Here is a 27,270-nt window from a genome sequence, read left to right as displayed (position 1 = left end):
ATGTTGTAGTTTCTGTTTCTCTTAAGCGTGGTGTTCTTCGATGTGTAATAAGAAGAGTCTTAATCGTCCTAATGCTTTCGTTTTTAGCTTGATGTAGGAAGTGGGTGTTCTCACCTTGTACTCTATTTTTATTTATTTTTTCCTTTTGAATTCACTTCTCTGAGTTCTGTTTATCTGGCTTCTACTAAATGGATCTAGGTTGCTCTGAGTATTGATCTAAAAAAGAAGTAACTTCATGTCAGGATGCAGTTCCTGCGAGGAGGGAAGTATGGTCAACCTCGAGATCATGTTTCCAGAATGAGGCTGGATTACACACAAGGTGACAATTCCCTAATGATGCTGGATTAGACACAAGGTGCAAATTCCCAGATGATGCTGGATTACACACAAGCCAGGTGGAGTCGTCAGCTGTTCGTGTCCTCGTGGCATTACTAAAGGCTGAAAGAAAGCGTGCGGCAGCCCTTAAGAATGTAGCTGAGTTCCTGAAGAAGCGAAAAGAGCAATCAGATGCTCTCTTCACCCAAGCCAAAGAAGAGATGGAAGAAGCTAGAAATAAGCTAGCAGAGGCAAAGCAGGCTAGGCGTCTCCTGCTATCTAAAACTGTTGTAAATACAAAATTTCCTTCATAATAGCTAGGTTCAAATGTTTATCCAATCAGCATGCCTATTGTGATGTCCGTGCATCTACTGATGTGGCACAAAATGTTTTTTTTCGGGTCATGTAATAACAGCAATTACTTTCCAAACAATAACAGACGAAGCATTGGACATGGTATAGTTCACGCGCAAGCCCGACATTCCAAGTTCAACTTCCACATCAAACTCATGTTCACATATATCTGCACATTCATACATAATGTCCACAACCATGATTCACTTCAAAGCCAAAAAAATGTGAGGAGAGTTATAAATAAAGAAAATTCTCTACTAGTTCCTGCTACCAGTGCGAGCACAACAAGTCAAGACCATGCGTAAATTAATTATATTTTAGTCATTTTTTGTGTTCTAAAATGCCTGCCGGCTCGCAGAAGGACGTGTTGCCGGCACACGCACGGATTCAATGCATAAATTAATTATATTTAAGCTGGTTGCACGCGGCGAGGAGGCGTGCTCAGCTGGGCCTGCAGCGAGTGCGGCCCTCTTGGCCGGCGTGCCGGTTCAATGCCTGCGCTATGAGAGGTCGCGTCCGTGTCAGAGCAATCACTCCCTCCAGTCCTTTTTTGTTTGGGTATAACAAAATCTCGTTTTCCATTCACATTTTACAAGTAAAGTTCGTGGACAAACTTTGACCCAAAGTACGATGGGGACTAGTAAACCAGAATGGAGGTAGTAGTTTTTTTAAATTGAAGAAGGGTTTCCCCTTCTGATTTTCATTAAAGAAAACCAGCATCTAAATATAAACCATAGTATTTTCCCTAGAACTACCAGGTTCAACATCTAGCAACATAAACCCATACAACCTCCATCGAAAAAAAACAAACCATACAACCATACGCCAAGGAGGTACGTAGTACTATGAATTCCATTTTCGCTCCATACCAATTGTTCTAAAAACTACTTACTACTAATAACGCGCCATTGAAAATCAGAATTCTTAACCCCAGTAAAAAAATGATATTTTAAACATGGCTACTCGATCTGTGGCAACTGGCGAGCCACCACGCTCCAAGTCGTTCACCTGTGGTCCCAACCATCAACTCCTACGGATCAAATTATCATGCGAGCTGACTATTCCTACAAAGGTGCTCCACCACATACCCGGTACCTGCGAATGCAGCAATCGTGCCCCTAGGGTTTTAGAGTTTATTTGTTAGCGTCGCCTTTACGTAACACTCATGTGTGCGAGACAGCAAGAGGCCGACTGCGTGCGTGCGCCTCTTCTCTTCGTATATGTACTCCACCATTTGTCTGGTGTCCAAAAAATTATAATAACTACTAGCAATGTGCCAATGCGTTGCCACATGATCAAAGTAGATTAATACAGTGGCGGAGCTAGATGCAGATTACGCCTGGGGCTGTGCTATGTTGAGTGATAAACTTCTATGATTTTCTATGCTTTCCATGAAGAAATTACAAAGGAAGTTGTTTCTAGGCCTGTGGCTATAGCCCTAGCTGCCCCAGGCCTGTCTGCGCCACAGGATTAATACATATTCACCGATTTTATAGAAAAAAAAGTCTAGCTTTGAAATACGTATATCACTAAAAATATGTTATGTTTCACCAAAAATATATTCCTTTGGCGGTTTTGATGAGATAAGGAAGGAATGTTGTTGGTTTCAAGATTCAGGAAGTGGTATATGTCTAATTTCTACTCTTACTAGCAAGATGCCCGTGCGTTGCACGGAACATCAAGATCTTGTGGGAGAAAAGGATGAGCGAGGGAAGGCCTTATCTGAAATGTGGTCAAGAGTGTGGGGAAATTGCCATATTTTCCTTCCTATCCGTCAGATATAAATCAGACAACCTACATTGCAGGATGGCAAGCCCACCATCATCACCAACTCTATTTTTTATCCCTACTCTTATAATAAGCATTGTGGGTGATGATCGTGTGCCTGCCATCCTGCAATATAGGCCGTCCGATCTATACCTGACGGATAGGAAGAAAACTATGGCAATTTTGCAAAAAGATACCCACACCCCTCTCCACATATGCAAATAAGGCCTTCCCTCGTTCATCCTTTCCCCCCAGAAGATAAACTACTCATACAAATGCATCTTGATGTTCCGTGCAACGCATCGGCATCTTGCTAGTTGTTGCAAAAAGCCCATGTGTGTGTGTGAGAGAGAGGGCGAGTGGAGGAGGACGGAGTGCATGTGTGTTAAAGACACAAGGAGTGTGTGTGCGATAGGTATCAGCTTAAAATGAGGCGATAGTGTGTGTGCACAATCGAGAGGGCGTGTCTCGAGAAGGGAAGAAAAATCTACATAGATACAAGGAGCGGGAGAGAGACATGTATGCGATGGTGGAAGCACGAGTGTGCGGGTGTATAAACCTATCTAGAGGCTGGCTAGTCGATAAATGTTTGTGAGAGAAATACGAGTCGGGGTGCAAAAGCGAGAGTTTTGTGTGTGTGAGAGAGAGACGGTAATCGAGAAGGGGAGTGGAAGCAGGAGTTGTGTGTGTGTCTATGAGAGAGAGAGAGGAGACGGTAGTCGGGGTTGTCTGATCGGTAAACAAATGAATAATGTCAGTCTGGGATGGAGACGAAAAGGAGATCGCAACAAATGTTGTGTCTATAGGAAAGATAGAGAGAGTAATTTTAGTGGTATGAGTCATATGTAGAGACATATAGGGTGTGTGAGGGAATCCCATAGAGAGAAAGACAAAGTGAAAGACGAGTGGAGACTGTGTGTTTGGCTGTGAAAAAGAAAGCTTAGGTACCGAGTGATACAAGAGAACAGTAGAGACGTGAGAGATAATGAAAACCGTGTAATGTATAATGATAGGGAGAGTGTGACACTTCTCAAGGGAGACCTCGAGAGACCATGTTTGCGAGGATAGGAGCAACATGAAGTGAGCATGCGGGTGAGCTGGAGAAAAGAGAGTGATAGCTACCTGAAGGAGCATGCGTGCGAGAGAGATGGGCGTGAAAGGAGTGAACAAAAAAGGGATTCAAATATTTGAATTCGAGATGATGATACATGTAATCCATACTCGAACCAAAATTGATCTATCAAACATGCATACTCATATGAATTCACGCACATCTATGTTATTTAATATGTAGAACATAATTTGGTTAAAAAAATTCGAATTCAACCTTAAGATTTCGAGATCGTTGTATTTGTAAATCATATTATACATATAAAGGTGCAGAATTATTTGTTGTGATTTTGAAAGTATATATAAAAAATGATGTATATAGAATGTAATTCCAATTGAAAATGGATCCCGCCCCAAAAAAAAGAATACAAACGGGATTCGAATTGAGTTGGCACGGTAAACGTGCACTCTGCAAAATTTGATCGAAGCGGGGAAAGTCGCAGTAACCGCCCGAAACCAAAATCTGTGAGATGGAAATCACTACTGCCTATCCCTGCCACGCAAAGCCTATATAGGTTTCCATAGAGGTAGGTTTGTAATTTCACCCAAACGTGACGTAACTGCCTCTCACCCGGATTCATACATGGTGGGCGCCAAAACACAGTGTGTCCTTGGCCGAAATCGACTCCCTCCCCGATTCATATTCATACACGGTGGGCGCCAAAAACAAACTCTCGTCGGCAAATATTCGGTGTATGCGAGATTACCGTCCTATCCCCAACCGACTAGTGTTGCTGTGATGTAGTAGAAATTTGAAATGGGGGCTAAGTTTGTAAATTTCCTCGCATTTGAGACAAGGGCGCCCTGAATACATGGTTCCCCCCTTCCTCTCTACCTCCCTTTTCCCCATTTGTACTCCGTGGGCGCCAAAACACCCTCTCCACCCCACCCTCCTCCGTCCGCAGCCGTCCGCCACCCCATCCACCACCGTCCTCCTCCACCATGCCGAAGCTGATACCCCGACGCTGCCATCCATTACGAGAGATCGACCTCTCTCATCCACGGCTTCAGACCAGGATCCTTGCATCCCGTCCTCTCGCTTCATCCCCGCCGTCGTCCACCTTGTCGGCGCCGCTCCTACGACCGTCTCGTCCACCGCGCCCCGCCGCCACCGTCTACCCTCCTAGATCTGCTTCCATGCCGCCGACAACCATCGCTACCGCAGCACTGTCAAATTCTCAGCAGATGCGTACACGGCGCCGCACCAGAGGCGGTACTCTTCCGTATCTGCTCAACTTATTTATCGCAGCAAGAAAATAGATCGCCACTGCTTTACTCTGATTTCTTGTCTTGGTTGCGAAGTTGCGTTTGTCCGGTTTGCACCTTCAGATCTGCCATGGCACGCTCAACACCATACTCGCAATGCTCATGGTTTTCCCCTTTTATATTCCACACTAGTTAAATCACAGTAGACTAAATTTCAAAATTGGGTCAATCGATTTTTCAGAGCTCGCCGGAGTTCGCCGGTGCCATCAAAGGGGCTCGGGTGGGGATGGTGGTTTTGGGGGGCGGTGGTGGGGCCTCGTCGAACGAAGAAAACTCGACGCGGGTGGGGGCGGGGGTGGGGTGGGGGTGGCGGAGGAACACAGGCGGTGGGGCCGGTGGTTCGGGGGCGGCCCGTGCGGTGTTCTGTATGGGAAGCATATATGTTCCTTGTCAGGAAGGGGAGCAGGGACATCTGCAGTCAACAGCTGATAGAGCTGGCCTATACGTGATCGATAGGCTTTCAATTACTAGCGGCAATACAACACCGTAATTTCCAGCCAGTTCCACCGATTTATATATATCCTGGTTATGGTGTACCCCTGTTATGTACACTATGATCAACCTAGTTGTTGTGTGCTCTTGTTATCATGGTTTGGCAATAAACTCTCTATAAAGTATATTATGAACCTATCATCTGCCAGCTATCCTTACTTCTGGAGCCTATTTTTTTGCGTACTTGTGCCAGATTATATAAATGCACGCACCATATTATAGCACACATGAGCTCTCTCATCAGAATCCACTGATAGCACACAAGTGTTTACATGGGCGCCCCTGTATTAGAATATCATCTGCATTACAAAGATAATCTCACAACTATTTATGTTTTCATGGTTCTCAGATATCATACGCAATTAAAGTGAATATCATAATCCGCGCATAAGAAGAATATTGTGGAACACTGCAATGACATACAAAATTGGCACCAAGGCATTGAGTGCCATTCTGGAAGCAATGAAACTCGTACGCTCCCCACCTGTTGATTCTTCTTCAGAATATCATCCTAATGACTATTCTAACCTCGAGGAGTCAAAGGCAGATGGCCTGTCTTGTGCACCCATCAATGTGCCTGTTCTAATTTGGCAAGGTTTTATTGATTGTGCGTATCTTGCATATGTTGTCTTGCATTTCTTCTACTTTGTTGCACCGCCATCTGCTTAGTTTACTCATCATATATGTCGAGATGCCATGCCCATCCATTATCAATACATATTCCATCAGTCATCGTACCATGTTTTTCCACTCAAATGCTTATATTAGAGTAGAATATATCCAATGCCAATGTTTTTATCAATTGTTCGCTCCAAATTATTTGATCTGTATGAATGGTTACATTAGTGTAAAATATATCCAATGCCAATGTTTTTTTAGCTCTGCATTGTTCTTGTAAGTACATGTTGTCCTTTATCAGTGTACTTATAATGACAGGTAGGTGTTCATGTACCATCACTCTGCAGCTTATTTTACTTTGCCCTCCATTTTCTACACATTAGATCCATATTTACTCTTACCATAAGTTTGGTACTGAAGAAGTTTAGGTGTGCATCGCTCTTGGCTGTACCTTTTGCCTGTATCGCTGCACTTACATTTATAGCTACTTGGTTATGTAGCATCACTCTTCATCTTATCTTAAATATTCTCCATTTTTTCGTATATTATCACATCTATATTTACTCTTAACAAAATGTAAAATAAAGGCAATGCTTTTGAACAAGATTATGTGGTAAACTTCTTGAATTGCCCCCCCCCCATCAGCATGGACAAGGCCTTTATAGAGCATGTCTTCACCAATAATGTAAGTTTATCCATCTCAAGCCTTCAAACTTTGTTGTATATATTTGGTTAGGCATGACTGTAACAGCTGTTTATTTTTTGTGTTAGCATCAAATTGCTTGTTTAATGTTTATTATATGTAGTTCATAAACAAAAGTTTGTCCTTTCTCAATTTAAGTTTTCAGTTGTACAACCAAGTTCCTTCTTCATACCATGTAAATTAAACTATACAGAGCAAGTGATCTTCTTTTGCACTGCATGTATGCTTCTGTTCTTCATCTGTAATCCAGTGGTGTGGTGAACCTACCCACTACAGCACAATATCATATTCTGCAATGTCTTAACTATGAACAATGTCATATCATTCTACTATTATTTAAACCGTCTCTTTATTTGCCAATCTGAAATGGTATAAATTGACAGCACACTAAGCATTGATACTTATGAGTTCTTGATCTGTAATCCAGTGGTGTCGTGAAGCTGCCAACTCCTTCACAATGTCATTTCCTGCCATGTCTTGACCTGAACAATACAATATTGTGTTAATGCAAATTTAAACTGTGTCACTTTATTCGCCAGTAAGAAATGTGATGAACTGTCAGCACTAATACTTTTATGTGCAAAACATGTCATCTGTCTGCTTGTTTATCTTTCAGAGTGAGGAAGATATAAGTGTTGAACAAGCGCAGTCTCATCATCTTGCTCAGCTGCTTGCGCTGCAGCTCCCCAGCAGGGCTAAACTTTCTTGAACTCTATTGAAGTGTTGTCGGTTTTGTATATTATTTTTTCGGCGTGTTTATTTGCACTGGTGGCGATCTTTGATGCCCAATGTATGTAATTTGTTGTCTGCTTGTGCTTTATTATCATAGTGGCGAACTTTGATGCCCAGTGGATGTAATATGCCATAATTTATTTATTGTATAGTCTAGGTTTTTTCTTATTCACGATGCTGCAGTTATTTTATTGTATATATATATCCTGTTTTCACAGTAAACCGGCCAAACCGTAAAATTACGGTACATAATCGGGTCGTCGTGCAATCATGATGTAGGTTGGGCCTGAAAATGTGCCGATCAGCTCACGGGCCGGCAGCAGCCCGAAACGAACCCCGGCCCATGATTGTGCGAATCAAATCACGGGCTTTTAACAGGCCGAAAAATTGTCTCGGTCCTTGTTTGGCCTAATCAAATATCGGCTGCGAGCAGGCTGGATGCAAACCGGGCCTTAGTTAGGCCCAACTATATGACGGGCTTTTAACAGGCTGAAATTAGTATAGGGCCGAAATGTTAAACGGGCCCTTAACAGGCCAAAACTAATATCAGGCCGAATTACTAAGTGGGCCTTTAGCAAGTGGGCCCAAAAGCATAGTGTCCAGTTGAAGGGGCCGAATCTGATATGGGCCATAATTGAGCCCAAAGCCTCTTAAAGGGCTGGACCTGATCTGGGCCGTAATTTGTCCCAGAACGTGGTAGGCCTTTAACAGGCCGGATCTCATAAGGGCCACTATTAGGCCCGGAGCGTGCCAGGCCATTAATGGACCGGATCAAATATGGGCCGACATTTGGCCCAAAACATGGCAGGCAGTTAATGGGCCGGCCTACTAGGGTCCACAAAATCTTGTGGGCCTACAGCTGGGCCGGCCCATTAATGTCGGTGAAATCTCATGGGCCTTTAGCTGGGCCGGCCCATTATGACCCGCAAGAATCTTGTGGGCTTTGCCTGGGCTGGCCCATTATGGCACAAAAAAATCTTGTGGGCCTTTACCTGGGCCGGCCCATTATGGCCCGCAAAATCTTGTGGGACTTTAGCTGGGCTAGCCCATTATGGTCCGCAAAATCTCATGGGCCTTTAGCTGGGCTGACCCATTATGGTCCGCAAAATCTTGTGGGCCTTCAGTTGGGCCGGCCCATTTAAACTTGATGGGCCGGTCCACGTGTCAACATATCATAGGCGCGTCTCGCCCATTGGATGAGTTAACACGTGTCTCCCCCAGCCAATGATGATTTTACACGTGGAAAATCCCCATTGGTCGGGGCTGTTAACGGGTTATCGGATCCAAAACCCGACCCGATAGCTTAACGGCATTCCGTTACGGTGGATGCCACGTGTCGGTCACCCTTGACGAAAGCACTTCTGTGATGCGCGATTTATTGTCATGGAAGTGGACACTTCCGTGATGATAATTTTGGTAATGTCATGGAACACTTCTACGACAGCACAGGTATGACTATCTTGATTCTGTCATAAATTTGTCATGGATGTACATGCATGACAAAAAAAGCGACCTACTGTGACAAACACGTATCATCACGGAAGTGTATATTTTTTTTGTAGTGAGGGCATATTTCGTTCAAATGTTACTTTCTACAAAGCTCAACTTGTTGCTAAAGGTTTTCGACAAGTTCAAGGAGTTGGCTACGAGAGACCTTCCCACCCGTAGCGATGCTTAAGTACGTCTGAATCATGTTAGCAATTGCCGCATTTTATGATTATGAAATTTGGCAAATGGATGTCAAAACTACATTCCTTAATGGATATCTTAAAGAAGAGTTGTATATGATGCAACCTGAAAGTTTTGTCGATCCAAAAGGTTCTAACAAAGTGTGCAAGCTCCAGCGATCCATTTATGGAGTGGTGCAACCATCTTGGAGTTGGAATATACGCTTTGATAGTGTGATCAAAGCATATGGTTTTATACAGGCTTTTGGAGAAGCCTGTATTTACAAGAAAGTGAGTGGGAGCTTTGTAGCATTTCTGATATTATATGTGGATGGCATATTGTTGATTGGAAATGATACATAATTTCTAGATAGCATAAAAGGATACTTGAATAAGAATTTTTCAATGAAAGACCTCGGTGAAGCTGCTTATATATTGGGCATCAAGATTTATAGATATAGATCAAGACCGCTTAATTGGACTTTCACAAAGCACATGCCTTGATAGAGTTTTGAAGAAGTTCAAAATGGATCAAGCAAAGAAAGGGTTCTTGCCTGTGTTACAAGGTGTGAAGTTGAATCATACTCAATGCCCGACCACTACAGAAGATAGAGAGAAAATGAAAGTCATTTCCTATGCTTCAGCCATAGGTTCTATCATGTATGCAAGGCTGTGTACCAGACCTGATGTGTGCCTTGCTATTAGTTTAGCAGGGAGGTACCAAAGTAATCCAGGAGTGGATCATTGGACATCGGTCAAGAACATCCTGAAATAGCTGAAAAGGGCTAAGGATATGTTTCTCGTTTATGGAGGTGAAAAAGAGCTCTTCGTAAATGGTTATGTCGATACAAGCTTTGACACTGATTCGGATGACTCTATGTCACAAACCGGATATGTATTTATATTGGATGGTGGAGCTGTCAGTTGGTGCAGTTCTAAGCAGAGCCTCGTGGTGGGATGTACGTGTGAAGCAGAGTACATAGCTGCTTCGGAAGCAGCAAATGAAGGAGTCTGGATGAAGGAGTTCATATCCGATCTAGGTGTCATACCTAGTGCATCGGGTCCAATGAAAATCTTTTGTGACAATACTGGTGCAATTTCCTTGGGAAAGGAATCCAGATTTCACAAGAGAACCAAGCACATCAAGAGACGCTTCAATTCCATCCGCGATCAAGTCAAGGAGGGAGACATAGAGATTTGCAAGATACATACGGATCTGAATGTTGCAGAACTGTTGACTAATCCTCTCTCACGAGCAAAACATGATCAGCACCAAGACTCCATGGGTGTTAGAATCATTACTATGTAATCTAGATTATTGACTGTAGTGCTAGTGGGAGACTAAAGGAAATATTCCCTAGAGGTAATAATAAAGTTGTTATTTATATTTCCTTATATCATGATAAATGTTTATTATTCATGCTAGAATTGTATTAGCCGGAAACTTAGTACATGTGTGAATACATAGACAAACAGAGTGTCCCTAGTATGCCTCTACTAGACTAGCTCGTTAATCAAAGATGGTTAAGTTTCCTAGCCATAGACATATGTTGTCATTTGATGAAGGGGATCACATCATTAGAGAATGATGTGATGGACAAGACCCATCCATTAGCTTAGCACTATGATCATTTAGTTTATTGCTATTGCTTTCTTCATGACTTATACATGTTCCTATGACTATGAGATTATGCAACTCCCGAATACCGGAGGAACACTTAGTGTGCTATCAAACGTTACAACATAACTGGGTGATTATAAAGATGCTCTACAGGTCTCTCCGATGGTGTTTGTTGAGTTGGCATAGATCGAGATTAGGATTTGTCACTCTGATTGTCGGAGAGGTATCTCTGGGCCCTCTCGGTAATGCACATCACTAGAAGCCTTTCAAGCAATGTGACTAAAAAGTTAGTTGCGGGATGAAGCATTACAGAACGAGTAAAGAGACTTGTCGGTAACGAGATTGAACTAGGTATGATGATGCCGGCGATTGAATCTCGGGCAAGTAACATACCGATGGGAAAGGGAACAATGCATGTTGTTATGCGGTTCGACCGGTAAAGATCTTCGTAAAACATGTAGGAGCTAATATGAGCATCCAGGTTACGCTATTGGTTATTGACCGGAGAGGTGTCTCGGTCATGTCTACATAATTTTCGAACCCGTAGGGTCCGCACGCTTAACGTTCGATGATGATTCGTATTATGAGTTTATGTGTTTTGATGTACTGAAGTGTATCGGGTATTTTCCGGAGTACCGGGGGGTTACCGGAACCCCCCAGGGGTTTAATGGGCCACAATGGGCCTTAGTGGAGAAGGGAGAGGGCCGGCCAGAGGTGCCCCCCCCCTTGCCCAGTCCGAATTGGACAAAGGGAGGGGGCGGCGCCCCCTCCTTTGTTCTCTTCTCTCCTCTTTCCCTTCTTCTCCTACTTGGACTAGGAAAGGGGGGGTGATTCCTACTTGGAGTAGGACTCCCCCCCTTGGGCGCACCCCCTAGGGCCGGCCGGCCTCCTCCTCCCCTCCTTTATATACGGGGTAGGGGGCACCCCATGGACACACAAGTTGATCTTTAGCCGTGTGCGGTGCCCCCCTCCACAGTTCCACACCTTGGTCATATCGTTGTCGGTGTCAAAACCGGCGGATCTCGGGTACGGGGTCCCGTACTGTGCGTCTAAGGCGGATGGTAACAGGAGGCGGGGGACACGATGTTTACCCAGGTTTAGGCCCTCTCGATGGAGGTAATACCCTACTTCCTGCTTGATTGATCTTGATGATATGAGTATTACAAGAGTTGATCTACCACGAGATCGTAGAGGCTAAACCCTAGAAGCTAGCCTATGGTATGATTGTTGTTGTCCTACGGACTAAACCCACCGGTTTATATAGACACCAGAGGGGGCTAGGGTTACACAGAGTCGGTTACAAGGGAGGAGATCTACATATCCGTATTGCCAAGCTTGCCTTCCACGCCAAGGAGAGTCACATCCGAACACGGGATGAAGTCTTCAATCATGTATCTTCATAGTCCAAAGGTCATGCTAAAGTATATTGTCCGGCTGTCCGAGGACCCCCTAATCCAGGACTCCCTCAGTAGCCCCTGAACCAGGCTTCAATGATGATGAGTCCGGCGCGCAGATTGTCTTCGGCACTGCAAGGTGGGTTCTTCTTCCGAATACTCCATAGAAGATTGTGAACACAAAGATAGTGTCTGGCTCTGCAAAACAAATTCCACCTACCACCTAGAGAGAATAATATATCCACAAATCCAATCTGCTGACACGTTCGGCGGCATGACACTATACCACGGCTCGGTTATTATTCAAACCGCTTTTCTCAACCAGCTACTACACATATTGCGAGGCGGTTTCCTTGGCACGTCTTGTCGAAGCAGAGATCGCGTCCCCTTATCATGGGATTCTCATCAATACGGGTGTGGGTAACCCAACCGCGCCATCAATTATGGCGCTTGGGAAATAAGTGGTTTTACTAGGCAAGTGGGGAGGCGTAGAATCCCTGCTGCCTTTATAGGGGGATAAGGAGTCCCTTTCGCACCCACGCCTTCTCCTTCCCGATCCATTCCCCTTCGCTCAAGCTCCAGCGCCCAAGCGTTCATCTTCTTTGTCCACAAAGACCTTCCGAGAATGTCCGGATCCAGAGCAGGAGGCAAATGGATGGCCTCTACTGTCCGGGAGAAGGATATCAAAAAGCTTTGGGGGGGCGGGTATCTGGCCAAGAAAATCAGTCATCGTCTCCCGACGACGGGACAGATCGTCCCTACCTCGGAACCCCACGAGAGGGTTGTATTACTTCCTCACATTGTCCACGGGCTGGGGTTTCCCCTCCACCCGTTCGTTCGTGGCATCATGTATTATTATGGGATCGATCTGCATGATCTGTCCCCTAATTCCTTCCTCAACATCTCGACATTCATTGTCGTGTGCGAGGCCTTTCTCCGCATCTCGCCACATTTTGGCTTATGGATGAAGATTTTTAATGTGAAGCCCAAGGTAGTGGGGGCGAGCACGCCGAGTGCGGGGGCGCTATGGTCAGCAAGATGACCAACGTTATATGGCCAACGAGCACCTTTAACGATTCCATCAAGGAGTGGCAACAACAGTGGTTTTACATCACCGAGCCGCGCGACACAAAATGGGCCGCTACTCCCGAGTTTCGATCCGGCGTCCCCCTGCGGCTCACATCCTGGGTCAAGAAGGGCCTGAACTGGTCCTCGTCTGACGAATTGTCGATGCTCCAGATGCGTGTTAGAGATATGGGAGACAAGAACATTGAACTTGTCAATGTGGTCTAGGTGATGTTAGTTCGCCGGATCCTACCTTGTCAACACCGGACTTGCAATTTATGGGAATTCAATCCGGCCAAGCACCAAACCTTGCGGGAGCTTTTTGGATCCTCGCAAAAGGACATCTGGAAGGTGCTTTTCAAGTCCAGCAAATCATGGCCGGACTCCGCCGAAGACCGTGGGTACCAACTGTCCCGCCCTGCAAGTTCGGTGAGTAATCGTACTTTTTGCCCACATGACCCAAGGGAAGCGCTAAATGTGCTTTCCATAATTCTCCTAGGGCTGGGCGAAGAAGGCGGAGTGGATCCATTGTCCGGCCCCGCTTCCCGAAGAACCAGCGGTCCCTCTTCTGACGAAGATGCTGGTCCGGGCGCCTTACAAGGTGCCGAAGAAGACGGCCGAGAAGGAGGCCAAAAAGACCCGGGGCGGCCTTCATCGCCGCGGCACTTCAGACACAATATCCGAAGGCTCTGATGCCCGTTCCGCCTCTGAAGAGGACGAGGAGGAGGAGGAAGATGAATCCCCTGCGGGGAAGAGGAAGAAAAGGACGACCTCCACACACTTGGAGGCCGAGCCACCTAAAAGGGGAAAACCTCCTCTTCCGGAGGAGTTCGCTGCCGCCACCGACAGCGGCCCGGCGTGGGACCCCAGGGCCCAACCCCTAGAGAACCCGTGAGTATATACAGTCCGAACGTGCTTATGCGTCCATACTCATCATGGAGTAATATTTTAACCTGAGTCATATGTTTTATAGTCCGGCAAGGTCCCGTATCGAACAATCCTCATCAGAGGATTCGCTGAGCTCGGATGCTATGGAAAGCGGGATGCCCCCGAAGGGCCCTCCCTCCAAACAGGTGAAAACCACTGAGGCTTCATCCCAGAGGGACCCCGGCCCATGAGGAGAGGGAAAGACTGTGAAGGCGGCGCCTGGAGGTCAAACTTCATGGGCCGGACACACGGGGGAGCAGATTCCCATGGGAGCTGATGGCAGGGGCCATCTTGAAGTCGGCTCCCATCCGGATGCCGTTCCGGAGACCAATACGGCTCCAGAATCAAGCAGGCAGCCTCTCTTAGCTGGAGCACGTGTGCCGGCAACCTCTGTCCAACCAGAGGCGTCAGATGCTTTGTTGGTGGCGCTGAAGGACGCCTCCATAGTTGATGAACACCATACCCTTATGGGTGCGGTGATTGAGAAGATTTGGTCTGCTAAGAGTGGACTGAATGGAGCTTGTATCAGCCTTATAAAAGGTTTTGAGGTATGTTTTTCGAAGAGTGTCATAGTATGGATAGTATCCCCTGATACACTGTTCGGTGAAAGAAGAAACCGGACAGATGATCAAATTTATATTCGCGTCTATAACGGCTGCTGCCGCCCATACTACGGAGATCTCCGGACTGAATCAAAGTCTGGAGCTGGCCAAAGAAGAACTTGGCAAGTTGAAAATACAATTTGGAGATAAACATGGTATGCACAAGTATTATTCGCGTTTAGTGCGATCAAATTTTCAGTATTATCGAATATGTTCCCTGATTTTCTCTAGGGATGATGACCGAAGTTGAGGCTCTTAAGAAGGCTGTGGCCGAGGCCGGGGAAAAGGTAGCTGCAAAGCAGGCCCTCCGTGAGGAGTACGAGGCTAGGGTAATTAAAGCTGAGCAGGAGCTGCAACAGGCCGTGAAAAAATGCGAGACCTTGGAGCAGAGTTTAACGGAGAAAGAATCCAAACTCGCCCAGGCGCATCAGGCCGCGAGCGATGCCCGGGGGGAAACCCAAAGCGCCCCGCAGGGGATCCAAGAGGCGAGGAAGATCGCAGCGGGTAAGGCTTTCTCCTTGTAAAGCAAGTTTTTGAGGAGAAGATTATGTTTCTTATTTTAAATTCGGATTTCTCCAGGGGTTTTTCTGGAGCTGCCCCGTAGCATAGCGGATGCCACCCAATTCTACCGGGCCGAAGAAAGGAACACTGCGGACAAGCTCTTCTGGTCGCAGTATTTGGCACCGAATTATCCGGTGCCCTTTCTCGATCAACTGAAACAGCTGATCGAACTGCATAAGGCGGCGGAACTAGCCATGAAGGATTTGATTATCCGGCTGTGGCCTGCCGAGCCGATTCTAGGCAGCTATTTCGGGCTCGTGAAGCGGCTTGTAAACGCTTGCCCTCGACTTTACGTCGTCATGCGGTCGGCCTACATAGGGGGTGCACGAATGGCCTTCGCCCGCGTGAAGGTGCACTGGGGAAGATGGATGCTGAGAAGCTAGTGACCGAAGGGCCGCTAGAGGGCAAGGAACACCGCAAGCCCGAATTATATTATGAAGGTGTCCTGAAAGGATCCAAGGACATTATATTCCCATGAATGACAGTCATGTTGTCCTTTGTAATGTTTGAACAGGGTCATTTATTTACACTAGTAGAAATACGACCTTTAGTGTGGGTTCATAAGGACCTTTAGGTACCCCCCCTTTAGTGCCGGTTCAACACGAACCCGTGCTAAAGGCCCACCACGTGGCACCAGCCCGCGCCGTGGTCTGGGCGACCTTTAGTACCGGTTGATAACACCAACCAGTACTAAAGGATATTTTTTGAAATTTAGTTTTCAATTTTTTGATTTTCTTTTGTTTTTTTCGAATTTCAGTTTTTTGAATTATTTAACGATTTAGCCTCTAATCACCCCTCATAACTTATCAAGTGTACACCACTAATTCCAAATCATCTAACTTCCCGGTCGGTCACCCATCCTCTCACTACTCCAGTCTGAGCACGCTTAACTTTCGAGTTCTATTCCCCCTAGTCTCCAAGTGAGCACTTGTTGTTTTCCTGACAATAGTAAGCTGTCAATCCTATTAATCCTCAAGAGTTTAGCTCGAGTACGAAGTCACAAGTATCACTGTTTGAGCTTGAAACTATTATTTTAAAATACAATAATAATTTAGTAACACTAATATTTCTCGAATAAGTAGTTTGACCATAGTTTTACCATAGTTTGACCACAGTTTGACCAGATTTGACCAAAATTCAAAAAAAAACTGAACTAATTATTTATTAACTCAAATATTATTGAATAATTATTTAGTAACACTAATATTTATTGAATAAGTAGTTTGACCACAGTTTGACAAAAAATTCAAAAAATTGTAATTTGAGCATAACTTTTTTTCCTTTGTGAATTTGAGGATTCTAAAAATCTTCAACGGGGTTCCCTCAATTGAAATCGGATGCGGATTTTAATTCCCTACATTTTGATATATTATACATTTTTTTCCGACATCGTATGCAAAAGTTATAGCCGTTTTACGTTTTCATTACACTTTTTTGCAAAACATGTCCAAATTTATATTTTTAAATTTCCCTAACTACTAGATGTAGTAACATAACTACATCTCGGAGGATTTTAATTTTTGAAGTTTTTTTAATTTTCTTTTGGTTTTTTTGCAAAACTGAAAAGGCGATGCCGGGGGGTAGAGTTTGAAAATTGCCCCCTTTAGTGTGGGTTCGTGGCACGAACCGGTACTATAGGTTAGACCTTTAGTACCGGTTTGTGTCACAAACCGGTACTAAAGGGGCTCGTGGGGACCCGGCCTGACGCCAGCCTGCCACTACCCCTTTAGTACTGGTTCGTGGCACGAACCGGTACTAAAGGCTCAACACGAACCGGTACTAATGCATACGCTACCTTTAGTGCCGGGCCAACTTCAAACCCACACTAATGTGTCTCACATTAGACCCTTTTTCTACTAGTGTTATTGCCTGTTATGTAAAAGTTTACCCTCCTGTGCGGCCCTTTTATATATTAAACCTGAGAGTTGGCCAGTCGTCGGCTTCTGCCCCCACGTAAGAAGTACAGGGGTGTTTGGGATAAACCTGAGCACTCTTTATCCCAGTTTTGGGTCCTTCGAAGGAGGTGCTCAGCATGACGAACCAGGCAATCAGGCTATAGGGCTTTATCATTCTCACTTAGCCATAGGAGCTTTAGTAAGGTAGGCGCAACCCCTAGTGTTCGGAAGACCGTACTAGGGGCTCTATAAGCACCTGATCGGAGAAAGACCGACCCATCGCACTCTGCATTGGTTATGGCATTATGTCGGAGAAATCCTTAACGATTTTATGACCTCTCGAACAGCTGACCAGCTCTCGCCATATCATGACAGTCAGTTTTCGGCTTTCTCTACTGAGGTGCTCGTCCGGAAGAACCGGGACACAATCGCAGTAGTTCTCCCAGCGCTACCTTAGCGGATATAGCGGAACGTAAGTTACCAAAACATGGGAGCCGGGCAAACCCAACTATTGACCCAAGACATGATTCGGAGCTGATGCATATAGTGCTATAAGTTCGGGGTGCCGAACTTCCACGAAGGTATTCGGACTTTATTACCGTACTGTGGGTCAAACGAAGCCCCTCGCCTGTTTAAAGGCATATCGCAGTGTACGGGTGTCACTCGACAAAAGAGTTTTAATAAGAAATGACAGAAGAAAGGTGTCATACAAATCCACATATTTTATTTGAATGGTACGTCGATGCGTATAAGACAGGTAATAATGGAAAAAAAATACGACTGTGGAACCTGTTGAGATCAGGGAAGAAGAAGCTGCGTGCGGATCCGAAGTGTAGTCGGATGATCATTGCGGGGAATATCTAAGGATTCCCTTGTGTGTTTCGGTTTGCTTCCGTATCGTCCGTCCTGGTCGGCGCAGAGGTGAACCTACGAAGGAAGTGTAAGAAATGTGTGCGTGCCGGAGAGCGGTTGAGCCGCTGAGTATGGCTTGTTCTGGCCTTCGCCGGAGTGTTTAACTGAGCTCCGGACGAGCCGGGCTATCCTTCCGTGAAGTAGTTCGGAGTCCTTTGATGGTGTCCGGGAACTTGGCCATCGACTCGAGGTTCGGCTGCAAGGTGCTGCTCGTTGCCTCTGTTGTTAGAACAGTGGCGCACTCGTTAATGCCGGGGTAAAGTTTGTTTTTGCCATTAACCGTGATAACGCCGCGTGGACCGGCCATTTTGAGCTTACGGTAGGCATAATGTCGCACTGCGTTGAATCGAGCGTACGTTGGTCGTCCGAGCAGTGCTTGATAATCACTGCGGAAGGGGACGATTTCGAAGTTTAACTCTTCGGTACGGTAATTGTCAGGCGATCCGAAGACTACCTCAAGGGCAATGGAGCCTATACAGCCGGCTTCCACACCTGTTATAATGCCTCTAAAAGTGGCTTTAGTGGGTTTGATCACCGAATGATCGATGCCCATCTTGCGCACTGTGTCCTGGTAAAGCAGGTTTAAACTGGTGCCTCCGTGCATAAGGACTCGTGTGAGGCAGAACCCGTCAATTATTGGGTCGAGGACTACTGCGGCTGGATTGCCCTGATTGGAGTTAACCAGACGATCTGTGCGGTTGAACGTGACCGGCCCTAGTTTATATTATGGGACGACTAGTTCTGTTAGGTCGGAATCCCTAGGGGTGCGTATCCGGTCAGGGTTGGGAATTTGGGTGGTGTTTACCATGTTCATCGTTTGCATTTGCGGGGGGGATTTCTTTTGCCCTTCTGTGTTCGGTGATCTAGGCTCTTCGTCGCCATCATCGCTTTGAGACCCCCTTTACTGTTTTTGGCGCCTGCCCTTCAGGCTTGCTTGAAGACCCAGAATTCTCTGTTGGTATGGGTGGCAGGCGTCCCTGGGGTGCGATGAATTTGGCATTGACGATCGAGTATGCGGTCCAGACTGGGTGGATCCGAATTGTTATTTCTGAGGGGCCCTTTCTGCTGACCGGACTTTGAGCCGCTAAACCCAGCATTAACTGCCGTATCTTTGGCGTTTTCACCATATTTGCGACGCTTGTGTTTGTTGCGTCGTGGCTTGCCGTTGCTATCCCTGGCCTCTAATGTGCTAGGTTTGCTTGTTGTGTTGTTACTACGAGCCAACCACCTATCTTCGCCCGCATAAAAGCGGGTCATAAGGGTCGTTAGGGCTGCCATGGATTTTGGCTTCTCCTGACCGAGGTGCCAGGCGAGCCACTCGTCACGGATGTTATGCTTAAATGCCGCTAAGGCCTCTGCATCCGGACAGTCGACAATTTGGTTCTTCTTAGTTAGGAACCGGGTCAAGAATTTCCTGGCCGATTCCCCTGGCTGCTGAGTTATATGACTTAAATCGTCAGCATCCGGCGGTCGCACATAGGTGCCCTGGAAATTGTCCAGGAATGCGTCTATCAGGCTCTCCCAACTTCCGATGGAGTTTGTGGCAAGCTGTTCAGCCAATGCCGAGATGGCCCTTTGAGTTTTAGCGGGAGGTACTTGATGGCGTGTAGATCGTCCCCGCGGGCCATGTTAATGTGGTGGAAGAAATCTTCTATCCATACTACGGGGTCTGTAGTACCATCATATGATTCAATGTTCACGGGTTTAAACCCTTCTGGGAACTCATAATCCATTACTTCGTCGGTGAAGCATAGGGGGTGTGCGGCGCCTCTGTGCCGGGCTATGTCACGACGCAGTTCGTACGAGTCTTGCCTGCTATATTCGGCCCGGCCGGACTTGCTTTTAGTGTATCCGGCGTGACGATCACCGTCACGCGTTTGGGCGCGGCCCTGTGGATCCGTAGATCGATCTTGTATGCCCTGCTTTGTTTGTCAATACATCTCGCAGGTCCTGCGTGTTGCCCCGGGCCTTTGTGTTTTTGTTTGCACGGCGGCAGGGTGCGGTCTAGAATTCGGGCTGGTATGCCTCTCTGTCTCGGCCACGAGGTGGCCGATCAGCCGCATCATACGCTGGTGATGTGGGTTTTAATGCTTCCTCCTCGAGTTGGGTTAGCAACCTGCGCTTTGGGTAACTCTTGGTTGGGCGTTCGAGTTCATATTCCTCGGCCGCAAGGACTTCAGTCCATCTGACCGCTAGCAGATCCTGATCAGCTCGAAGCTATTGTTGCTTTCTCTTTAGGATGTTTGTTGTGGCTATAAGCCGGCGCTTGAAGCGCTCCTGTTCGACGGGATCCTCAGGCACGATAAATTCTTCGTCGCCGAGACTCACCTCGTCTGAGGAGAGAGGCATATAATTGTCATCCTCCGATTCTCCGTCTGCTGCCTGTTCCGGAGGGCTAGCTTGTTCATCCTCCCGCTCTAGGTCTGGCTGGAGGGGATTGTCATCGTCATCGGCACTATCTGGAGCATTATTGTCTCTTGTGCCGGCATCACTGCTTTTGCTGTGGCGAGACTTAGAGTGGCGCCGCTGACGTCGGTGCTTGGATTGCTTCTTGGAGGTGGCCTCCTCCACTGTCTTATCACCATTGCCTTCTTTGGGGGTATCCACCATGTATATATCATATGATGAGGTGGCGGTCCAGCGCCCTGTGGGCGGTGGTTCCTGTTCGTCTCCTGCATCGTCGTCCATACCGTCGATGTCTTTGGAGTCGAAGTCGAGCATGTCGGTTAAATCGTCGATAGTGGCTATTAAGTGGGTGGTGGATGGGTCGTGAATTTCTTCGTCGTCCGCATCCCATTTTAGCCGGACATAGTTTGGCCAAGGTTCTCTTGACAGGGGGAGAGTCCTTAACGAATTTAGCACATCGCCAAAAGGCGAGTGCTGAAAGATATCCGCGGAGGTAAACTCCATGATCGGTGCCCAATCGGATTCGATAGGCACGGATGCAAGCGGCTTGGAGCCCGTGGCCGGGGACGAATCTAATGGTTTGGCAACACGGCTCTCGTGGGAGGTGAAGTCAGTATTCAGCTCTATCATCACTGAGAGTGTGGACACCATGGCGGGGTCTATCCACCCATCCTCAGATGGTGCAATTTGTTCCGGATTGAGGGCCGGAGTAGTTGCAGGTGTGATCTCACGAACACTGTTCGACAGCTGAGTTAAGTCATGCTCGTCGTGATTGTGTGGCGCACCTCACATGGGTTCGAATCCATCGAAGATCAAGTCTCCGCGGATGTCTGCAGTATAGTTCAAGTTTCCGAACCTGACCTGATGGCCAGGGGCGTAGCTCTCGATCTTCTCCAGACGGCCAAGTGAGTTAGCCTGCAGTACGAAGCCGCCGAACACGAAGATTTGTCCGGGGAGGAAAACCTCACCCTGGATCGCATCATTGCCGATGATCGAAGGAGCCATCAAGCCTTACAGTGACGGCACAGTGGAACTCTCAATGAAAGCACCAATGTCGGTGTCAAAACCGGCGGATCTCGGGTAGGGGGTCCCGAACTGTGCGTCTGAGGCGGATGGTAACAGGAGGCGGGGGACACGATGTTTACCCAGGTTCGGGCCCTCTCAATGGAGGTAATACCCTACTTCCTGCTTGATTGATCTTGATAATATGAGTATTACAAGAGTTGATCTACCACGAGATCGTAGAGGCTAAACCCTAAAAGCTAGCCTATGGTATGATTGTTGTTGTCCTACGGACTAAACCCTCCGGTTAATATAGACACCGGAGGGGGCTAGGGTTACACAGAGTCGGTTACAAGGGAGGAGATCTACATATCTGTATTGCCAAGCTTGCCTTCCACGCCAAGGACAGTCCCATCCGGACACGGGACGAAGTCTTCAATCCTGTATCTTCATAGTCCAACAGTCCGGCTAAAGTATATAGTGCAGCTGTCCGAGGACCCCCTAATCCAGGACTCCCTCAATCGTCGTAGTGCTTAGGCGACGCCTTGCGCCGGTAACTTCATCATCACCGTCACCATGCCGTCGTGCTGACGAAACTCTCCCTTGGCCTCAACTGGGTCAAGAGTTCGAGGGATGTCACCGAGCTGAACGTGTGCAGATCGCGGAGGTGCTGTGTGTTCGGTACTTGGATCGGTTGGATCGCGAAGACGTTCGACTACATCAACCGCGTTACTAAACGCTTCCGGTTTCGGTCTACGAGGGTACGTGGACACAATCTCCTCTCTCGTTGCTATGCATCTCCTAGATAGATCTTGCGTGATCGTAGAATTTTTTTTTGAAATACTACGTTCCCCAACATTCACAAGTTCATTGGTTTTCCAGGTTCCCCAGGATGACTTTCGGCAAACAGCCCTCGACAGAGGGGCTACCTGGCTAGCTGGCATGCTCCCAAGACGTGCTACACATCCGGCTCTACCAAGTCCCCTAGAGAGACACTCAACAAAGAATCCTAGAAGGTACGAGATCAAACCACGTGTACCCTTTGCCAAGTGTAACACTCAACAAACATACGGTCAACACTTGTTTTATTTAGTTTTGCAATTAGCCATGTAATAACTCATATATAGCAATTCATATATCATGACATCCCACATAGCACAAGCACTGAAACATTATATACAAACCATTCCTCAACATATATCACAAAGTCTCAAGCACGAATTCACAAGCACTAGTTCAAAAGCACACAAACACAAGCACGAGTACAGAAGGTCCACAAGCCCAAATTTCTCAATATAACCTGAAGCCTATGTATTTCCAAACGTTGAAGACTGGTGTCGCACCATCTTGAGGCATCATTCGGTTTCATTTGATCCAACTGTAAGCATGAGATAGTAAGATAACTAATCAGGACAAAAATGAAGATTGAAAAGTTCAAAGAGAACTCACAAAGATGAAGCCAGGAGCATGCAGAGGAGGAAGGGTTGGCATCTCTGGCGGAGTTATGCCATGCAGAGCATAAAGATTCTGGATCGCCTACTGTTGTTGAGCCAACATCGCCTGCATTTGCATACGATTCGCAGCCTGCTCTCCCTTTCTTAATCATGATGTTAATCAACAGAGAATAACTCTAGGGGGGGATAAAGAAACAAAACTGCACGTACAAGAACATCTTGAATAATCCATGCATGGGGCACCCAACAATACACATCCCATAAGAGCATCTCAAACAGCTGGCCTAAAATAGGGCATCAAAAAGTGAATTTTTACTTTTTAGAGAAACAATTTTTTTATTCTCCCAAGCTGCCCAAAAATAGGGCACCAAAATATCAAAACTAAATTAGATCATTGCAAATTCGATCCAAACATGCTAGCATTCGAAGTTTTAAACATGCAAACTTAAACATAGTTTGGGTACGATCATGCAAACACACATAGTTCAAGTACAAAATGCAAACTTAGAATACCAATAACTACAGACAACTAATAGTGAGGAAGATCACTCCAGTCAATGTTGGAATGCACCACACCATGAACAGAGTACACATATGTACATGTACTCACCCCTATGAACGTGTGTGTGTACATATCATCTTGAGATTGACGAAATCACCATATGCACCTCCGTAGATGACGGGAATGTCTCCTCCACTGAACGAACATCACCAGGAAGTCTGAATAAATCAAGAAAAATGTGATTATCAGTGCCAACTCTAGTACAATTTAAATCCTGATGGGCTATTTTCACCACAAGGAGCCTTACCATCTGAGCTTGGCTCAGTTTGCTATCAAGATCATTGTTTGAAGGACCTGATTATGTTACCACTACCCTGCATTTTCTAGGACTAGTTTTTTTGGAGAATGCATTTTCTACTTGCTTACTCCTTTTTCTTTCTTCTTTGAGAAAAGTGGTATGCTACTCCTGACATGACAGAGCACTAATTGTTGTCAATTGATTGGCTTTAAGTTTAAGACACGCATCAACAGTTAATTGCCTCCTCGTGCGCGCACATGCTGAGCAGAAGAAAGAAAAAGCTTTGCAATATATACCACCCCAACCATGCACGCACCACACCATGACCATAGTGCAGTTTCCTGCCTCTTTCCAAAAAGCACACCGCGTGCATCTCTTACTTTGCTTTAATTAACTATTATTCCCCTAACATCGCGTATATCTCTCGCTTTGCTTAATGGACACATCACACATGCATGCCCGTTCACCTAACTCCAACCTAAGTATCCACTGGAGCTCACACAGAGTCTCTGTGCAGCAAGCCTCCATGAGTCCATCTCCATCCACTTTGGCCCTCGCCTCCTCCACCGATCAACCATGTCTCAGACACTGCCGGACGACCTCCTTGAGGAGGTCTTCCTCCGCCTCCCGCCGGGCGAGCCCGAGCACCTCGTGCGCGCTTCCCTCGCCAGCAAGCTCTGGCTCAGCCTCCTCGCCGGCGCTCGCTTCCGTGGCCGCTACGCCGACCACCACGGAGCTCCTTCCATGCTCGGCTTCCTCTACTCCTGGCCTGAGTACGCCGGCCCGGAGGACGAAGAACACAAGCCGCACTTCGTCTCGACCATGAAGTTCGCCCCACGTGTCCCCGACGATGACTGGAGCGATCTGGCCTACTCTGCGTGGGACTGCCGCCATGGCCTCGTCCTCCTCGGGGATAGGAGCAGGTCGCCCGTGGGGTTCGTCGTCTGGGACCCCATGACGGGCTGCCGTTGGGAGCTCGACGTGCCGACGGGATACATGTCCACTAAACAACGTGGGGCCGCTGCCGTGCTCTGTGCTGTGGCCGACTGCGACCACCGCGCGTGCCATGAGGGACGCTTCCGGGTGGTCTTCATCAGCCTGGACAAGACGAATGGTGTAGGTATTGCACGCGCGGGCATCTTCTCCATGGAGAAGGGTGGGATGAGCAAGCCGTGCTCTGGTCTTCATCTTGCCGGTGGAGCAACAGTCGACGAAATGCCATTAGTCCTCGTCCAAGACGCACTCCACTTCATGGTTCGGCGACCTCAAGCCTATGTAGCACTAGCAATTCTCAAGTACGACTTGAACTCTGATAGCTTATCACTGATTGATATGCCGTCGGAGGTGTCTGCGACTATCGGCAGCACCATCATCATGGCGATGCAGGACGGAAGTTTAGGGATTGCAGGGATGGCAAACACGGATAAGTTTATCCTCCACCTGTGGTCCAAGAAGATGGGTTCTGATGGAGTTGATGCATGGACTCACCGTAGAGCCATCGATCTCAAGGCATTCCTCCCCATTCAAAATACCAAGAAAAGAGTTATTAGACTGATTGGATCTATGGAGGGGAGTGATATCATTTTCGTGACCACGGATCTTGGCATCTACGAAATTAATCTCAAGTCATTGCGGTGGACGAAGCTATGGAAGAGAGAAAGGTTCCGTGCCTTGATTCCGTATATGAGTTTCTGCAACCCACAAGGTATATCTATATGTCCTTTCATTTGTGATTCGGAAACAATTCTTGTATCAATAGTAATATATTAAATATGGAAAAAATCATGTTTAATTAGGTCAAAAGTTATATTTGATTTTTCAATTAGTTATATAGTACATAGATATGTGCGGTCAGCAATGTTGCATCCAAAGCATATTTAAAAGATTGCTTGTTTCATCCGATGCAGGGTTATTTTTAATGTCTCAATTTCGAATACATATAGGTGTGTTCGCACAAACTTTGAGTGATATGTGATACAAAAATGTTGCACCTTCCTAATTGGCAGTATTATAAAGTATAACTTCATGCATCTCCTTCTAGAATCATGTTGACAAATCTACATTTGCAGAAAGTGCGAGCACAAACGGTTAGGTGCATTGACGATAGTGAGTAATGGAATATGCTTAATAGCATGAAGCCAGTACCATAATTTAGAGGCGTCGGGGTTGTGTGAGTTATGTGCTACTTAGTTCCTGGTTTTGTGTAATGGTGTTTGTTTTCTCACCCTTTTGGTAGTTTTTGTGATTGACCTTGATAATTTCCTCCTGTTAGTGGAATGTGTAAGCGGGTGAATGAATTATTTTTGCAATGAACCTCTAATCTATGTAGCATTAACTCTGATGTTTAATTTATTTGAAAATGCATTTATAGACAATAATTTATTTGAAAATTGATACTCTGAAAATGCTACTTTCGAAAGCATTTTGGAGCACTGTTTTTTTTTTTCAACGACTTCCAAAAATGTAAATTCATGATGGAAATTTTCAAGCTCTTACAACTTTTGTCAATGTTTGTCACAAAAAAATCGGATATTACTTATTTATTTATTGATTTTACTATTCATTTGAGCTCATTTGAACCCAGGCTGAGAAGGTGAGTTTCCCTTGTGTGCCTGATTTTTTTTTTTTGAGGAACCAGCAGGAGCACTGCCTTTTGTGTGCCTGATTCTTACGTATGTATATCAGGGAACAAACAATCAAGGCGATTGTGGTTGCCGTATACGCTCAATCGGCCAGAAGGGATTGGCCGCCGCTAGCTTGTACGAGTGCATCGTTGGAAAGTACTCGACGGTTGCGTCGTCAAGGTCGGGCATGTGCCAATAAGGTGTCTGGTTTCTTGTGTCGTTGTTGGCTGATAGTGGAATCACAGGCAAATCTATGTTTGATGAAATGGTGAGTCCCTGTGATGCGGCTCGTTGATGACTGAGAGTTGAATCTATACTACTATTAAACAAGAAAACATACACTCAGGCGAACGAAAACTCTGCCAACCAGCAGACGAGAGATTCAATCGGCAATAGACAGTGCCCAATTATTTATCAGTTTAATAAAATTCATTGTCCAACAATACATACAGAGATCGAAGTCATGTTTCACCTTTTATGCTGACAGGAAAGGTATAAATAGGCATAGGGGCCTCGTTTGATGCACCCTATTAATTGAAAATTGGTAGTGGGAATTAAAACATAGCCACCAGGAAAAAAAATAAACATACCCATTCATGTGAGAGGGCGTGATGGTCAACCAACTAAAGGGGTGTTTGTTTTCAGGGACTTTTTTGTGTAGGGATTAGAAAAGGTCCCTCTTAGAGACTTTTTTACCAAACGGGAGGGACTTTTTAGGGACTAAACTAGGCATTTGGGACTAAATGAAGAAGACTCTTAAGAGAGTTTTTTTGGGACTTTTTCAACAATGCCCCTCCATGCACCCATTGGCCCGCCACCCCATGATGTTGTTTGATTATTATTTTTCTATATAGTAGGGGCAACATGGTCATTTAATAACCTCTAGCAAAGGACTAGGGACTTTTTAGTCTCTGGAAACAAACAGGGAGAGACTTTTTTAGGGACTAGGGACTTTTTAGTTGGGACTAGAGAACCAAACACCA

General features: G+C 46.2%; 1 protein-coding gene across 1 annotated transcript; it reads left to right on the top strand.

Moving 5' to 3' along the window:
- Positions 1–24,137: 24,137 nt before the first annotated feature.
- Positions 24,138–26,563, top strand: LOC119289394. Its single transcript, XM_037568727.1, has 2 exons — positions 24,138–25,368; positions 26,349–26,563. Exons 1-2 carry the CDS (start codon positions 24,240–24,242, stop codon positions 26,417–26,419), a joined length of 1,200 nt encoding a protein of 399 aa, XP_037424624.1. The 5' UTR covers positions 24,138–24,239; the 3' UTR covers positions 26,420–26,563.
- The last annotated feature ends 707 nt before the right edge of the window (positions 26,564–27,270 follow it).

This window comes from Triticum dicoccoides, chromosome 4A (genome assembly GCF_002162155.2).
Source record: "Triticum dicoccoides isolate Atlit2015 ecotype Zavitan chromosome 4A, WEW_v2.0, whole genome shotgun sequence".
NCBI lineage: Eukaryota > Viridiplantae > Streptophyta > Magnoliopsida > Poales > Poaceae > Triticum > Triticum dicoccoides.
The sequence above is the reverse complement of the archived record's forward strand: the minus strand, read 5'-3'. Positions and strand labels throughout refer to the sequence as shown.

Excerpts from the sequence above, each read along its gene's own strand:
- LOC119289394 (XM_037568727.1), top strand. The coding sequence starts at position 24,240 with ATGTCTCAGACACTGCCGGACGACCTCCTTGAGGAGGTCTTCCTCCGC. Across the intron at positions 25,369-26,348 it reads GAGTTTCTGCAACCCACAAG|GGAACAAACAATCAAGGCGA; the intron begins GTATATCTATAT and ends TATGTATATCAG.